The sequence below is a fragment of the Hypanus sabinus genome, chromosome 7, assembly GCF_030144855.1.
Source record: "Hypanus sabinus isolate sHypSab1 chromosome 7, sHypSab1.hap1, whole genome shotgun sequence".
NCBI lineage: Eukaryota > Metazoa > Chordata > Chondrichthyes > Myliobatiformes > Dasyatidae > Hypanus > Hypanus sabinus.
The window spans coordinates 173,151,208-173,169,993 of NC_082712.1; the positions used below are offsets into that span (position 1 = coordinate 173,151,208).

General features: G+C 42.4%; 1 protein-coding gene across 8 annotated transcripts in view; it reads left to right on the forward strand.

The window, feature by feature from the left end:
* Positions 1–18,786, forward strand: part of LOC132397404 (doublecortin domain-containing protein 1-like) — a 544,514-nt gene that overhangs the window by 472,768 nt on the left and 52,960 nt on the right. For all 8 annotated transcript variants that reach the window (XM_059976134.1, XM_059976131.1, XM_059976130.1 and 5 more), the window contains 2 exons: positions 8,991–9,092; positions 14,477–14,613. In XM_059976134.1, the coding sequence (XP_059832117.1) occupies positions 8,991–9,092; positions 14,477–14,613 (239 nt within the window). The remainder of the gene's footprint in view (positions 1–8,990; positions 9,093–14,476; positions 14,614–18,786) is intronic.

Genomic DNA, 18,786 nt, shown 5'->3' on the forward strand with positions numbered 1-18,786 from the left:
CCATGATGAAAAGACAGAGCAAACTCAACGAGCCAAATGACCTAATTCTTCTCCTATACCCTTTGGTCTTATGTTCTTAAATGCATTATTTCCATCAACGACCAACACAGTCTGAGGATTGCGCTGGGGGCAGGCAGCCCTCAAGTGTCACCATGCTTTGCCCACAATTTACTAATCCGAACCTGTATGTCTCTGGAATGTCAGAGGAAACCAGAGCACCCAGAGAAATCTAACGTGGTCACAGGGAGAATGTATATATTCCTTATTCCTTACAGGCAGTGGTAGAATTGAACCCAGGCCACTGGCTCAATGGTAAAGCTATTGCGCAGCCCAGTTAGTTAAATAACATAACTCAGAATCAGATCTATTATCACTTACAAAAGTAGTGAAATTTGTTGTTTTGCAGCAGGAATACAATGCAAGACATAAAATACACCAGAAATTATAATAAGAAATATATTTGGAACATCAAATAAAATAGTGCAAAAAAAAGAGCAAATATAGTGAGTTAGTGTTCATGGGTTCATTGCCCGTTCAGGAATCTAAAACACTGAATGTGTGCCTTTGAGCATCTGTACCTCCTCCCAAATTAGAAGAGGTCATGTCCTGGGTGGTAGGGTCCTTAATGATAATTAGATATATTAGCTAATTAATTTACTTCTTGCCGTGCTCTTTCCATAGGAGAAGTATTGACTTCAAAGATTTAGGGGAGTTATTCATCAATTCCCAGTTCCTGTGTATCTCATTTGCATGCACACTGCTCTATGTTCTGGCTTTCCAGGCTAAATTCCGTTTCCCTTGCTGCTTTCATCACATTGTCATTACCGAGGCTGCCACGCCTCATTTCTCTTTTGCCTTTCTTTTTCTATAGTCAAATACTTTTAAACCATGACCTCTATATCTCCCTCTGAAATGGAGCCTTTCCTTCCTCATCAGGAGATCACAGTCCGTGTGGGTTGGAAATTACATCCTTGATGACAATCAACTTCTAACTCTTTTTGAAATAATTCTTTATTCATTAAAAACAACACACCATAAATATCCAATACATGCTAATGTACTGTATGAGGCGAATGAAGTTTGCCCTTGATTATCGTCACAAGTACTGGAATTTGGGGCCCTGTGTTAGCCTAGCGCTTAGCGCGATGCTGTTACAGCTCAGTGCATCAGAATTCGGAGATCAACTCTGCCACCCTCTGTAGGCATGTTTTATACGCAACTTCCCTGTGTGTGCATGGGTTTTCTCCACTGTTTTGTTTCCACCCATTTTCCAAAGATGTACCAGTTAGTAGGTTAATAGGTCATTGTAAATTGTCCTGCAATTAGTCTCATGTTAAATAGGTGGGTTGCTGGATGTCACAGCTCGAGGGGCCAGAAAAGCCTTTTCTGCGTTGTATCTCTGAATAAAATACAGTGAGAAGCTTTGTTTGGCCTTCCATCCATACAGATCATGCCAAACATATGTACGTTGAGTTGAGAAAAGTTAAGTAACACCAGAATTCAGAAAATAGCATTACACAGAACAGCTGCAGAGAAAGTACAGTCCAGGTAGATAACAAGATCGCTCAACGGGCACAACAAGGTAGATTGAGAGATCACCTTTATTGTACAAGAGAAGAAGTTGTCCTTGAGCCTGGCATGGTTTCAGTGTTTTATATCTTCCGTCCAATGGTAGGAGGGAGATGAGAGAATGTCTGTGGTGGGTGGGGCTTCACTGCTTGGCTGCTTCACTGAGGCAATGACAAGTGCAGACTGTAGCAATGGAGGAGAGGTTGGCTTTTCTGATAGAAGGGAGGCTCAAAATCAGAACCAGGTTTCATATCACTGGCTTATTTTGTGATATTTGTCTTGCAGCAGTAATGCATTGCAATGCGTAATAATAAAAAAAACTATACATTACAATAAGAAATACATAAATATAAATTAAATAAGTAGTGCAAAAAGAGAACAAAGAAAGATAGAGGTTCATAGCCAATTCAGAAACCTGATGATAGAGGGGTAGAAACTGCTCCCAAAATGTTGAGATTGTGTCTTCATGCTCCTGTACCTCCTCACCGAGAGTAGCAATGAGACACGGGTATGTCCTCAGTCATGGGGGTCCTTAATGATGTGTGTCACCTTTTTTTGAGGTTTCGCCATTCAAAGGTGTCCTTGTTGTTGGGGAGGCTAGTGCCCATGATGGAGCTGGCTAAGTTTTCAGCTTTCTGCAGCTTTTTTGGTCCTGTGTAGTGGTCTAGGATTGGAACTCAGAGCTGATTTTTGTGATAGGACTTTTGTCGACTGTTGAAGTAATAAGCTTTCCATTTGATTGTCTATCCCTGGCTGTGTCCTTTATATTATGTCTGCTGTGTGTTTAGACACAACTTTCTAAGTCATCATAATAACATCATTTCAATTCACTCTCAAACAAGAGAAAATCTGCAGATGCTGGAAATCCAAAGGGTTTTGGCTTGAAATGTCGACTATACTTTTTTCCATAGATGCTGAGTTCCTCCAGCATTTTCTGTGTGTATTTCAATCCACTGCCGCTCTTTATCCATGGAAATCCATACACCAGAAATACCACCTTTTACCTTGAGAGGGCGTTGTGTGCCTGTGTGTTTCTGGTTGTAACAGACATAATCATCAATGTATGAAACTTCCATGAAAGGATTCATACTGACATGTGTGGCGTTGCACTTTGGAAGGACAAATCAGGGTAGGAATTAAACAGTGAGTGGTGGGGTACTGAGGTGTGTGGTAGAACAAAAGCACCTAGGTATGCAGATGCATAATTCCTTGAAAGTAGAAACATAGAAAATAGGTGCAGGAGTAGACCATTCGGCCTGCACCGCCATTCAGTATGATCATGGCTGATCATCCAACTCAGAACCCTGTACCTGCCTTCTCTCCATACCCCCTGATCCCTTCAGTAAGTAGACAGATTCGTAAAGAGATCTTTTAGTACATTGGCCTTAGGTCGGTGAATTAAGATGGGATGTTATATTGAAGGTGTGTAAGACAGTGGTGAGGTGTAATTTGGAGTATTTCTTGCAGTTCTGATCACCTACCTACAGGAAAGACATCAATTAGCTGGAAAGAGTGCAGAGAAAATTTACCTGGATGTTGCCTGGACTTGAGGACCTGAGTCACGGGGAAAGGGTGAACAGGTTAGGTTGTTATTCTCTAGAGCGCAGGAGAATGAGAGGAGATTTGATAGAGGTATACAAAATTATGATGAGGATAGATAGGGTAAATGCATGCAAACTTTCTCCCTACAAGTTGGGTGAGACAAGAATTAGGGGTGGTAGAAGCAGATACTTTAGGGGCATGTAAGAGACTCTTAGATAGGCACATGAATAATAGGAAAATAGACAGTAATAAGGGAGGGAAGGGTTAGATTGATCTTAGTGTAGTTTAAAAGGTCAGCACAACATTCTGGGCTGTTGGGCCTGTACTGTGTTGTATTGTTCTATGTTCTATTATTATATTAACAACACAAATGACAAGTTTATATTTTTTCTTCTTTTAAAATGTTTTCTGGCAAATTGCTACTAGTTTGTAATTAGTGCCCCCCTCCCCCGATCAGGGTCATGTGAAGCCATGGGAGCAGGTGGTGCATGGTTGTGTGAGCAGCTGATACATATCACACGTCCTGGCCATGCGACCACTGACGCCAGGTAGACAGACTCTGAATACTGGCTGAGATCACCCGTCTTGTAAGGACATTGCCCAGAACAAGGCAATGGCAAACCACTTCTGTAGAAAAATTTGCCAAGAACAATCATGGTCAACAGATGGAAGGTCATGATCACCCACGTCATACGACATGGCACATAATGACCATGATGAGTTTAAAGAACACAGGAAATGCAGTAGAAAAAGGAGCATTGAACAATCTGCTGGAGGAATTTAGTGTAGGGGAAAGGGTTTTTGCCCTCACAGATGGTGATTGACCTCCTGAGTTTTCAGTATTGGAAACTGGAGTCTGTTGTGTGTCAAGAGGACAAGAGGCTGGCATGGTAGTGTGGTGGTTAGCATAGTGCTATATAGCGCTCGCAGTTGGAATATTGGGGTCCAATTTCTGCCACTGTCTGCAAGGAGTTTGTATGATCTTCCCATGACTGTGCAGGTTTCCCCTGGGCACTCCCGTTCCCCCCACCCATGTGCACAAAAACACATACAGGTCAGGGTTAGTAAGCTGTGGACATGATATTTTGATGCTGAAGCATGGTGGCCCTAATGGGCTGCCCCAGCACATTGTAAATGATGATGCAAATGGAATATTTCCGGATTCAAGATTCAAGATTGTTTATTGTCACTCTTCAGTCCACGAGTGTAAAGGAGAACAAACTGATTGTTGCTCCAGATCCAGTGCAGCATAAAAACACAATAAGCATAAAGAACAGATGAAGGGTCTCGGCCCAAACGGTGACAGTTTACTCTTTTCCATTGATGCTGCATAGTCTGCTGAGTTCCTCCAGCATTTTGTGTGTAATACCAAGACGTGAGTTGTAGAGTCCTGGAAAGAGAGACTAGAATGTGGAATCAATTCAGAGTTGAGGTGATTGAAGTTACCCACACTGGTTCAGTGCCTGATGGCTGAAGGGTAATAATTGTTCCTGAACCTGTTGGTGTAGGTCAGGACCTTCTGCCTGATGGTCGTAGCAAGAAGAGACCACGGCCTGGATGGTGGGGGCTCCCTGACGATAGATGCGGCTTCCTTGTAGCTGCAGTCCTTGCAGACAGGCTCAGTGGCAGGCAATAACTACAGTCCACAGTTATTTCACTATGAAGTGCTCTGGGCACCCTAAGGTTGGGTGAAGAGTCGCAGAAATGGAAGATAATTGTTTCTCTTTTCCAATTCCTGATGTTCGTATCAGTTGAAGAGTAAGGATCAAAGAAAATTCAACTATATGATTTAAACTGAGGAAAACCAATTTGCATGCATTGGTCACCATTTTAGCTTAGAGTGAATTTATATTTATAAAGTAATATGATCTTGACGAGCCAGAGGCTATCAGTAATGTGGAGCTTTTTCTGTAGTTGGCAACTTCTCAAAAACACATGATGTAAAGTGCCTTTAACAGTAAATGGAGCAAGTTATTGGTATCCATCCTCCAGGTTCAGAAACAGTTCAACCATCAGTCTCCTGAACCAACGTGGATAACATTACTCACCACAATGCTGAACTGATTCCACGACCTATGGATTCACTTTCAAGAACTCTACAACTCACGTTCTCTGTATTTTTCCTTCTATTTGCACAATTTGTCTTCTTTTGCAAATTGGTTGTTTGACAGTCATTGATTATGTAGGATTTTCATAAATTCTATTGTACTTACAGACTTACAAAGACTGCAGAATTCATAGAACATGACAGCACAGTACAGGCCCTTCGACCCACAATGTTATGCTGACCATCTTCTCAGCATTACTTTTTTATTTGCACAATTTGTCTTCTTTTGCATATTGGCTATATTTTTTCATAAATTCTGTGGTATCTCTTTGTTTTCCTGCAAGAAATGAATCTCAAGCCAGTCTATGGTAAAATATAGGAAACTTGATAATATATTTACACTGACTTTGATAAACATTCTCTTTCTCACATACTCACTCAATCACTCTCTCACACTTCCTCACTCTCTCTTACATGTAGTCCCTGTAGTGGTACTGTGAACACTCAAGTCGAGTATGCTGTTCTCCCAAGGGGTTGTCTATTGGGTCCTCGGGTGTCTGATCCAGAATTTACTGGTGCAGTGTGGGGAAGGGTAGGTGGCATCTATGATTGGTGGCCAGGTCTTGTGGTTGTTAAGTCTCTCCTTTCACAGCTGCTGCCCGTTCTCTGCAGCACAACAGAGGATAGTCTCGTGATTCACTCTTTCATAATCTCAGACTACCTTTCTCACTCCAGCAGAAATGATACACTCTCTCATAACCTCAGACTATCTGTCTCACTCCAGCAGAAATGATCTACGACATACTGTATTCTCAGATGATTACACTCATGTTCATTCACACACTGTTCTTCTTCTTTTGCCCAATTTTTCCGCTGACATTTAGAGCAGCAGTGAAGGTCCTCCATCTCTGGAGGTGTTCACAACTTATTTCATCATGTCGGTAGCTTCCTCTTGGTTTTCACTACATGCAAATCCCAGCTAGAGACTTAAGGATACTGTTGCACACAGATGCAGAAGGGTTTTTCATTGCTGTTTCCATAACAGTTTTGTTTGACCTGTCAAGGTTGTTAGCCCTGCGCTGAACCCCCCCAAACCTGGACCAGTCTTCATCTGGCCTCTACCCTTTGTCCTGTACAGTATGGCTGACCCTACCAAGAGCCAAAGCATAAAGCCCTGACTCCAGCCAGCATAACTCCCTGGGTCATTGAGGCACGCAAGCTTCCAAACCACGACAAGGTTGTAGTCCTCTTGGTTGTTACACACTGTACTGATGAACTTTCCCCATTCTGTCTCACACACTATACCTCTGCATGTTTGCACCATACACCTGCCTTGCTGCACTCACACAAACACTAGCTCTCACATATTGTACCATTAGAGTCAAAGAGTGCTAGAGCACAGAAGCAGGCCCTTCGGCCCATCTAGTCTATGGCACCCTATTAACCTGCTTAGTTCCATGGACCTTTGCATGGACCTATTCTTCTCCATCCGTGTACTTATCCAAACCATTTAAATGCTGAAATCAAACCCACATGCACCACCTCCCCTGGCAGCTCGCTCCACATTCTTGCCACCTTCATGTTCCTTTAACATTTCACCTTTCACCCTTAACCCATGACCTCTAGTTTTAGTCTCAGCCAACCTCAGTGGAAAAGCCTGCTTACATTTACCCTCTCTTTACCTCTCATAATTTTGTATACTTCTCTCAAATACCCTTTCAATCTTCTACACTCCAGGGAATAAAGCCCTAACCTATTCAACTTTTTCTTGTGACTCAGGTCCTCAAGTCCTGGCACCATACTTGCAAATTTTCTCTTCATTCTTTCAATTTTATTGACATCTTTCTTGTGCTGACCAGACCTGTACAAAATACTCAAAATTAGTCCTCATTAAAGTTTTATACAACTTCAACCCAAGAATACAACATTTGTACTGCATACTTTGATTTATGAAGGCTTACATGCCAAAAGCTCTCTTTATGTTCCTATCTACCTGTGATGCCGCTTTCAAGGAATTATGGTTCTAAATTCCCAGATCTCTCTGTTGTACCCACACTCCTCAGTGCCCGACCATGCAAGTTCTACCCTGGTTTGTCCTCCCATAGTGTAACACATCACACTTGTCTGCAGTAAATTCCGTTCACATTCAGATTCTCTGTCATACACCAACCTATGCATATTTGCAACGTATTTGCAACGCATATTTGCTTTAAGGAACCTACACAAACCCTTGCTTTCACATACTCTATCATTCTGTAATGTACACCTCTCTGTGCAGCCAATCTCATGGTTCACAGTGAGTGTTTACTACACTGCACGGCACTGCCGAGGGTTGCACGGCAGTAGACAGGAGGGCTCTGCAACGGGTAGTTAAAATTGACCAATGCATCACCAGCACCAGCCTACCAATCATCAAAGACATGAAGTGCATACAGAAAAGTGCCTGAAAAGGCCAGTAACATGATGAAGGATCCCACCCACCTTGCTCATGGACTGTTTGTCAATTTGCCTTCTTCCCACTGTTACCATCAGGAACGAGGTACAGAAGCTTAAAGGTGCATACATAGTGATTCAGGAACCCTCTAAATAGATATTGAGCCCATAAACACTACCTCACTTTTTTAAAATACTATTTCTGTTTTGCACTATTTTTAATCTATTTAATATACATTTACATATATACTTACTGTAATCGATTTACTTTTTTTGTTCTTTCTATATTATCATGTATTGCATTGAACTGCTGCTGCTAAGTTAATAAATTTCACCACACACAAAATGCTGGTGCGCCTCCCCCCACTACTTTCAAATCTCTTACTATCTGCCCTTTCGGTTAGTCCTGACGAAGGGTCTCGGCCTGAAACGTCGACAGCGCTTCTCCCTATAGATGCTGCCTGGCCTGCTGTGTTCCACCAGCATTTTGTGTGTGTTGTTGTTTGAATTTTCAGCATCTGCAGATTTCCTCGTGTTTGCTTAATAAATTTCACGACACATGCCGGTGATAATAAACCTGACTCTGATTCTGATTCAAGATTTAAGATTGTTTAATGTCATTTCCAGTACACAGTGTAAAGATGAACAAAATAATTGTTACTCTGGATCTGAAACAGAATAACATAAAGAACACAATGAAAACACAATAAATATAAGTACATAAGATTTCTTATATACATAAAGAAGGAGGCTACATGGCATCCACACCAGGACCACCAGTCCACCTCTACTCACTAAACCACCTCTCCACTCCAACCATCACTACTTCATCATTTCCTGTCAGTTACCTTCTGTACAGACACTCCTGTGTCTAGTGTCACTTTATGGACATACTATCTATCTATGTATATAAGCTAATCATATGTATTTATATTTATTGTGTTTCTATGTGTTCTTTATGCTTATTATATTTATTTTATGGCTGATTTGGATCCAGAGTAACAATCATTTTGTTCTCCTTTACGCTCGTGTACTGACGAATGACAATAAATAATCTTGAATCTTGAATTGGAGAGTATTATACTCCCCCAGTCTCCCTGAGCGGAAATAGATACAGAGTCTTCCACTTCATCTTTTCATGTTAGCCCTAACAAATTGGGAAGTTTGCCCCTTGGGGCAGACAAGTGGATTCACATCAGTTTCTCAGTTATTGTGGCTAAGTCCTCGGGAGATCTGCTAACATAGAATAAACACCTTCGAATCAGCATCTTCTTTGCCAAGTAAGCCTTAATTTTAAAGCAGCTCTGGTGTATGAGTAATTTATAAAAATGACTTTATCATGTTAATCTACTGTTCTGCATTCAGTGAAATGGTAACTACAGCTGTTGTTAAATTTCAGAGTCGAACAAAAGACTGAGGATGCAACGAAAACAGTGGCTGCAGAAGGAGAAGTTTCTCTCTGATCTTGATATGATGAAGCACAAGATACGCCACCTTCAAGGTAATGAACTCGAAAGTGGACTCTGTATCCTTAGGTTAAGCTCTCTTAGGTTATTCACTTCCTGAGTTCTATTCACATCAGTCCATCACAGGGAGAGTCCTCCCCACCACTGAGTGGGTCTCTAAGTTATAAGTAAATTTATTATCAAAGTACATATTGTTCAGTGGCCACATGATGTGATACCTCCTGTATCTAGTAAAATGTCCATTGACTGTATGTTTGTGGTCTTCTGCTCCTGTGGTCCACCACTTTCAAAGTTTGACATGTGGTACATTCAGAGATGCTTTTCTGCACACCACCATTGTAATATGTGGTTATCTGAGTTACTGTCAGCTTGAACCAGTCTGGCCATTCTCCTCTGAGCTCTCTAATTAACAAGGCATTTTCACTGACGGAACTTCCGCTCACTGGATGCTTCATTGTTTCGCAAAGCATTCTCTGTAAACTCTAGAAACTGTTGAGTGTGAAAATCCCAGGAGATCAGCGGTTTCGGAGATACATAAACCACCCTGTCTGGCTCTTACAGTCATTCCACGGCCAAAGTCACTTAGATCACATTTCTTCCCCATTCCCATGCTTGGTCTGCACAATGACTATACATCTTGACTATGTATGAATGCTTTTATGTATGAGTTGCTGCCACATTATTGGCTGATTTGTTTCAAGTTCAAGATTAATTGTCATTAACTATATCCATGAACACAGCCAAACAAAATAGTGTTCCCCTGGGGCCAAGGTGCAAAACACAGTACCAACACTCACACACAACATATAGAGCACATATAATTATTATAGCAGAAAAATATACTGTTACAAAAAATAATATAAAACTAATAATATAGCCCAAGGCCCTGGGTATCATGCCTGCAGATTAATGGTGTATGGACATTGTCCTGGAGCCACATTTCTGCAAGAACAAGCCTCAGCAATTCCTCATATCATGCAGTGCAGCTACAGATGAACACTATCGAGCTTATCTTCTACAGAGCGAACACTGGAGGGCAGCACCGATGGGAAGGGCCAAACCACGCCCCCCCAATTCAGCGCCAAATCCAATGGCATACAGCCAGCTCTGGTGTCTCCTTCCTCGTTAGCTGCAACAGCTGATCCCAAGCATAAAGGTCTGGTTCGTGGCACAACCGAGGCCACACAGCTCCCCCACTTTTTTTTTGGTCTCGCCAATGAACCTACAAATTGGACTTTTAGTATTCTACATTACCAATGTCCAACAGGGTCTTGCAATGACAACAAAACGTCCAGATCAATCACCACACCATCTGTTGGACCAGGCACTGCCTATGACGCCTCTTCCCTAAGTGGATGAAACATGCTGTAACACGGTGCACAACGAGCCCAGCACTACCGCTATCCAGCAACTCGCTAGTACTCAATATTCCAGATAATAAGCAGAGTCTTGCAATCATAAAAAAGATGTAAAGAATGAAAAGCAACTCTTGTTGTTGGCTGCATCCTAGTATGCTGCCATCTTACTAGAAACATATCAGATATTTGTATAATTATGCAGATGTACTTAATAAGGTGACTGCTGAGAGAATGTCATCTTGTACTACCCTGAGATCCATTTTCTTGTGGGCATTCACAGTAAATACAATGAAACTCAATAGAATCAAGGAAAAACTGTACACAAAGACAGACAACCAATGTGCAAAAGACAACAGATTATTCAAATACAAAAAGAAAAAGAACAAAATAATAATTACAAAAAAAACATTAATTCTGAGAACATAAATTTTAGAGTCTTTAATAGTGAGGCCGTAAGTTGTGGAATCAGTTCAGTGCTGGGATAAGTGAAGTTATCCACTCTGGTTCAGAAGCCTGATGGTTGAAGGGTAATAGCATGGAGTGTTGCAACAAACTGACATCAATTATCAAAGACCCCCACCATCCAGGCCATGCCCTATTCTTGCTACTACCAGTGGGCAGGAGGTACAGATGTCAGATAAAGATTTAGAGATTAGTTTTATTGTCAGATGTCCGCTGATCATCGAAACATACAGTGAAATGCAACGTTTTACATCAACGACCAACACAGTCTAAAGAAGTGCTGGGGGCAGCCTGCAAGTTTCACTACACTTCTGGCATCCACATAGCACGCCCACAGCTCGTCTAACCCGCATGTCATTGGAATGTGGGAGGAAACCAAAGCACCTAGAGGAAACCTACATGGTCACGGAGAGAACATGTAAATACCGGAGAGATAGTGGTGGGATTGGAGCACGATCGCTGGCATTGTAAAGAGTTACACTAACCACTATGCCTCCGTGTTTCAGTCACCACCCCCATCAGGTTCAGCAACAGTTATTACCCTACAACCATTAAGCTCTTGAAATGATGTGGACAACTTCAATCATCATTCTCTGAACTGTTTATTTATTTATTGAGATCCAGCACAGAACAGGCCTTAAGGCCCCTCGAGCTGCACTGCCCAGCAGTCCCCCAATTTAACCCGAGCCTAATCGTAGGACAATTTACAATGACTAATTAACCTACCAAATGGTCTGTCCTTGGACTGAGGGAGGAAACTGGAGCACCCAGAGGAAACCCATGCAGTCATGATGGAGAACGTACAAACTTCTTACGTACTGTGGTGAATTGAAGCCAGGTCGCTGGTACTGTAAAGCATTGTGCTAGCCAACACACTACCAAGTTAACCAAGCGCATTGTACAATTTAAAGACTCACTTTAAAGAACTCTTTATAATTCATGTTCTCAGAATTTTTTGATGTTTATCCTCTTTTGCATATTATTTGCTGGTCTTTGTATGCTTATATATAGTTTTTTGCAAAACTCTTTTGTTTCTGTAAGTGCCTGTAAAAAAAAATTCTCAGTAGTATATAATAATATATATGTACTTTGATAATGAATTTACTTTGAACTTTGAATTCAGTAATGATGCCCTCTGGGCCAACCCAACCAAATGTGCCCATGAAAATCAGAGTGTAGTGTTCCCTTTGAGGCCCCTATTTAAAATCAGGCTCATTTCCTCCTTCTTTTGAATCCATATGTAGATTATTTGAGAAAGTGTCGGGGGGTTATGTTGCTTCGGTGTTATAAGGAAAGAGTTAAATGTGATTCCTCCTGGTTATATGCTAAAACAAAATGGTCACCACAGAAACGTAGTGGTTAGTGCGACGCTATCACAGCTTCAGGCATCAGAGTTCGGAGTTCCATAAGGAGTTTGTATGTTTCTCCCTGTGATAGTGTGGGTTTTCTTCAGGAGCTCTGGTTTCCTCCCACAGTCCAAAGATATACTGGTTGGTAGGTTAATTGGTCGTTGTAAATTGTCCCGTGATTAGTCTACGGTTGAATTGGGGAGCTCATTGGGCTGAAAGGGCCTGTTTGGTACTGTATCATTAAGTAAATCAAGTAATTAAATGGAAGTCTGTAAGAGAAAACTGTATCTTTAAATTGAATAAGTTAATTAATGAAATGGAAGTCTGTGAGAGAAAATGGGATTAAACCGGAGTGGGATAGTTTTGTGGAAGTTAAAGGAGTACAAGTCTACAGCCTTGAGAGAAGATAATGATGAAAACATGTTTGTGATTGTGCAGGTACAGGTACCAAATGGTGTCTTATGGTACTGGGGTAATAGTTATTTTCATGTTCTGAAGGGTACAGAAGGGACAATTTCTTTCTGTAAGGGTAGAATCATCTCTTACGCTGGGTCACATTTAGTACTAGAATTGGAGAGCAGGTGTCAGTATTGGGACCGCTTTTTTATGCTCTAAATCAATAAGTTAGATGATGGAATAGTTGGCTTTGTTGCTAAGTTTGCAGATGATATGAAGACTGGTGGAGGGGCAGGTAGTGTTGCAGGAAGGCTGCAGGACAGATTAGGAGAATGGGCAAGAGAGTGGAAAGTGAAATACAATGTTGGAAAATGCATGGTCATATATTTTCACAGAAAAAATTAATGTGCAGACAATTTTCTAAATGGGGAGAAAAATCCAAAAATCTGAGCTACAAAGGGACTTGGGAGTCTGTGTACAGAGCACGCTAAGGGTTAACTTGCACGTTGAGTCGGTGGTGAGGAAGGTAAATGCAATGTTAGCATTCATTTCAAGGGGTCTTGAATACAAGAGCAGGGATATGATGCTGAGGTTTTATAAGGCACTGGTGTATTGTGAACAATTTTGGGCACCTTATCTAAGAAATGATGCGCTGGCATTGGAGAGGGTCCAAAGGCAGTTCACAAGGATGATTCCAGGAATGAAAAGGTTATTATATGAGGGACGCTTGATAGCTTTGGGTCTGTATTTGCTGGAATTTAGAAGGAAGATGGGGATCTCATTGAAACTTTTCGAATGTTGAAAGAACTAGGCGAAGTAAATGTGAAAAGCAAAGCTTGATAGGTTCTTGATTCAACATGGCTTCTACCGAGAGAAAGCTGGGGAATGGGGCTAAGGAGGGGAGAAAAGGATCAGCCATGATTGAATGGTGGAGCAGACTGGATGGGCCAAATGGACTAATTCTGTGCCTATGTCTTGTGTTCTTATGTAAGGAGAAGTACATTGAGAGAGTTGGAGAGAGGAAGAGAGAGAGGGAAAGGGAGAGGGGGAGGGAGGGAGGGAGAGATTGTGAGAGGATCTGTACTTTCCCTCTAATATTGTACAGGTTGGCTCATTAGGTGGATTATAAGTGCTATGGACACGAGAGATTCTGCAGATGCTGGGAAATGCAAAGCAACACACACAAAATGCTGGAGTAACTCAGATGGTCAGGCAGCATCTTTTGAAATGATTAAACAGTCAATATTTTAGGCCGAGACCCTTCCTCAGGACTGAAAAGGAAGGGGGAAGACACCAGAATAAAAAGGTGGGTGGGGGAGGGAAAGGAGGACTGCTAGAAGGTGATAGGTGAGGCCAGGTGGGTGGGAAGGTAAAGGGCTGGAGATGAAGGAATCTGATAGGAGAGGAGAGTGGAGCAAAGGAAAAAGGGATGGAGTAGGGGAACCATGGGAAGTGAGAAGAGGTAAGAGGCCGGAGTGGGGATTAGAAGAAGAGGGAAGTGAGAAGGGAAAAGTTACTGGAAGGAGAAACTGATGTTCATGTCATCAGGTTGGAGGCTACCCAGGTGGAATGTAAAGTGTTGCTGTTCCACCCTGAGTGTGGCCTCATCTGGCCACACAAGGAGGCCATGGACCAACAAGTATTATGGTCGTCTCTGTATGACTAGTTCAGTAATTTTTTGCTTTTCTCTCTGTATTGCATTTGTATTCATTCTAATAAAGTGATTTCTTGTGGTTTAACACATGTATAGTGACTCCTTTGTTCGCAGATATGTACATGGGTACCCCTTTACCGAATCAGGAAAAGAACATGTACTGAATTTTAAAATACTTCCATTACAAATGTTTTTCACAGGGAGGCGGGTGGGATCAATGGACCCTGCCAACATGGTTCCAACAAAGTGTCCGGTTCAGCCTGTGGTAGTGGAGGGTGGGTGGACGAAGCCTTCCCCAGAGGAAGTGAGACTCACGGAGGATGTACAGAACATGGAGGTAGGTGGCCATTTCTTTGCTTCTGTCCCCATTTAAGACTAAAATTCATAACCTTCTGGATTAGCCTGCTATGAGGGATCCTGTCATTGTAGCTTAAAGCACGTTTGTGTCTTTACACTGCACTGCTGCTACAGAACAACAAATATCACATCATTAAGTCTGCAGATGTTGGAAATCTGAAGCAACACACAAAGAATGCTGGAGGAGCTTGGCAGGTCAGGCAGCATGTATGGAAATGAATAAACAGTCGATATTTTGGACTGAGACCCTTCATCAGGGCTGAGAAAGAAGGGAAGGATGCCAGAATAAAGAGGTGGGGAATGGGGTAAGAGGCAAACTGGAAGGTGATAGGTGAAACCAGGAGGGTGAGGAAGTTCAAGGGCTGGAGAAGAAGGATTCTGATGGAAGAGGAAACTGGACCATAGGAGAAATGGAAGGGGGAGGGTACCCAGTGGAAGACATAGGCACATGAGTAGATGTCAAAGGTCAGATTGGGGATTAGAGGGAGGGGGTAGCAAAAATTGTTTACCAGATGGAGAAATTGATACTCATGTCATCAGGTTGGCAGGTACCCAAACAGAATACAAGATGTTGCTCCTCCACCCAATGTTTACATCATGTAAGAGAGAGACAATAAAAGCATGATTCTGATTCTAATTGTATCTGAATAGTGACAGGGAAGTTGAAAATGCTGTGAATAGTTTGGTGGTCTGAAACTGAGGGATAATAAAAGGAAAAGTTTACATTGGCATGGTTGTAAATGCTTTATTGAGATTTGGATAATATCTGTCATTGTGCTTTACATCTACATAATTTTATGATCTTGAATGCTTAATGTAGGCAATGGCATTCATAAAGGTAGAAAGTTACCCAATGTGCATCCATACATTGAAGTCAAACCTGAACCCATTACCAAGTCTAAAAATCTGGCATAGTTCCGGAGGACTGGAAAATTGCAAATGTCACTCCACTCTTCAAGAAGGGAGGGATGCAGGATAAGGGATATTATAGGCCACTTAGTCTGAGCTCAGTAGTTGGGAAAATGTTGGAGTTGATTGTTAAGGATAAGGTCTCAGGGTACTTCGAGGAACGTGATAAAATAGGCCGTAGCCCGCATGGTTTCCTCAAGGGAAAATCTTGCCAGACAAATCTGTTTGGAATTATTTGAGGAAATAACAAGTAGAATAGACAAAGGAGATTCAGTGGATGTTTTGTACTGGATTTTCAGAAGGGCTTTGACAAAGTACCACACATAAGGCTGCTAAACAACCTATAAGCCCATAGTATTACAGGAAAGATTCTAGCATTGATAGAGGATTGACCAATTGGCAGGAGGTAAAGAGTGGGAATAAAGGAAGCCTTTTCTGATTGACTACCAGTGATTAATGGTGTTCCGCAGGGGTCAGTGTTGGGACCACTTCTTTGTATGTTATATGTCGATGATTTGGATGACTTAATTGATGACTTTGTGGACAAGTTTGTGGATGATACAAAGATAGATAGATGGACAAGTAGTGTTGTGGAAGCAGGGAGGAAGCAATCTTAGATTTGGAGAGTGGGCAAAGAAATGGCAGATAGAAAACAGTGTGTGGCCATGCACTTTGGTAGAAGAAATAAAAGTGTAGACTATTTTCTAAACGGAGGGCAAAGAGACTTGGGAGTCCTCGTGTAGGATTCCTTAAAGGTTAACTTGCAGGTTGAATCAGTGGTGAAAAAGGTAAGTGCAATGTTAGCATTTATAGAAACATAGAAACACAGAAAACCTACAGCACAATACAGGCCCTTCGGCCCACAAAGTTGTGCCAAACATATCCCTACCTTCTGTTCTTCTGCTTGGTACTGTGCAAGCACTACTAAGCAGCTGTTATAGCGCACAATTACTAGACTTCCCCATAGCCTTCTATTTTTCTAAGCTCCATGTACCTATCTAAAAGCCTCAAGAGACCCTATCATATCCGCCTCCAGAACCGTTGCTGGCAGCCCATTCCACGCACTCACCACTCTCTGAGTAAAAAACTTACCCCTGATATCTCCTCTGTACCTACTCCCCAGCACTTTAAACCTGTATCCTCTTGTGGCAACCATTTCAGCCCTGGGAAAAAAACCTCTAACTATCCACACGATCAATGCCTCTTATCGTCTTATACACCTCTATCAGGTCACCTCTCATCCTCCTTCGCTCCAAGGAGAAAAGGTTCACTCAACCTGTTTTCATAAGGCATGCTCCCCAATCCAGGCAATATCCCCGTAAATCTCCTCTGCACCCTTTCTATGGCTTCCACATCCTTCCTGTAGTGAGGCGATCAGAACTGAGCACAGTACTCCAAGTGGGGTCTGACCAGGGTCGTAATTAGCTGTAACATTACCTCTCGGCTACTAAGCTCAATCCCATGATTGATTAGACCATAAGACAAGACAAAGGAGCAGAAGTCAGCCATTCGACCCATCGAGCTCCACATGAGCTGATCCAATCTCCCCTTTAGTCCCATTCCCCCGCCTTCCTCCTCCTGGAGTATTGTGTGCAGTTTTGGTCTCCAAATTTGAGAAAGGACATTCTTGTTATTGAGGGAGCGCAGCGTAGGTTCACAAGGTTAATTCCCGGAATGGCAGAACTGTCATATGTTGAAAGATTGGAGCGACTGGGCTTGTATACACTGGAATTTAGAAGGATGAGAGGGGATCTGATTGAAACATATGAGATTATTAAGGGATTGGACACACTGGAGGCAGGAAGCATGTTCCCACTGATGGATGAGTCCAGAACTAGAGGCCACAGTTTAAGAATAAGGGGTGGGCCATTTAGAACAGAGATACAGAAAAACTTTTTCACTCAGAGAGTGGTGGATATGTGGAATGCTCTACCCTAGAAGTCAGTGGAGGCCAAGTCTCTGGGTGCATTCAAGAGAGAGTTAGATAGAGCTCTTATAGATAGCGGGGTCAAGGGATATGGGGAGAGGGCAGGAATGGGGTACTGATTGTGTATGATCAGCCACGATCACAGTGAATGATGGTGCTGGCTGGAAGGGCCAAATGGCCTGCTCCTGCACCTACTGTCTATTGTCAATTATCACCATAACCTTTGATGCACTGACTACTCAGATACCTATCAATCTCTGCCTTAAATACACCCAATGACTTGGCCTCCACTGCTGCCGTGGCAACAAATTCCGTAGATTCACCACCCTCTGGCTAAAAAAGTTTTTTCACATCTCTGTTCTGAATGGGCGCCCTGCAATCCTCAAGTCATGTCCTCTCATACTAGACTCCCCCACCATGGGAAACAACTTTGCCACATCCACTCTGTCCATGCCTTTCAACATTCGAAATGTTTCTATGAAGTCCCCCCTCATTCTTCTAAACTCCAAGGAGTACAGTCCATGAGCGGTCAAACGTTCCTTGTATGTTAACCCTCTCATTCCCGGAATCATTCTAGTGAATCTTCTCTAAACCCTCTCTAACGTCAGCACATCCTTTCTTAAATAAGGAGCCCAAAACTGCACACAGTATTCCAAGAGAGGTCTTACCAGTGCCTTATAGAACCTCAACATCACATCCCTGCTCCTATACTCTATTTCTCTAGAAATGAATGCCAACATTGCATTCGTCTTCCTCACCACCCACTCAACCTGGAGGTTAACCTTAAGGGTAACCTGCATGAGGACTCCCAAGTCCTGTTGCATCTCAGAACTTTAAGGCCAATGCACCATATGTTTTCTTAACCACAGAGTCAACCTGCACAGCAGCTTTGAGTGTCCTATGGACTCGGACCCCAAGATCCCTCTGCTTCTCCACGCTACTAAGAGTCTTAACATTAATACTATATTCTGCTATTATATTTGACCTACCAAAATGAACCACTTCACACTTAACTGGGTGGAACTCCATCTGCCACTTCTCAGCCCAGTTTTGCATCCCATCAATGTCCTGCTGTAAACTCTGTCAGCCCTCCACACTATCCACAACACCCCTAACCTTTGTATCATCAGCAAATTTACTAACCCATTCCTCCACTTCCTCATCTAGGTCATTTACAAAAATCACGAAGAGTAGGGGTCCCAGAACAGATCCCTGAGGCACACCCCTTGTCACTCACCTCCATGCATAACATGACCCTTCTACAACCACTCTTTGCCTTCTGTGGGCAAGCCAGTTCTGGATCCACAAATCTGACCA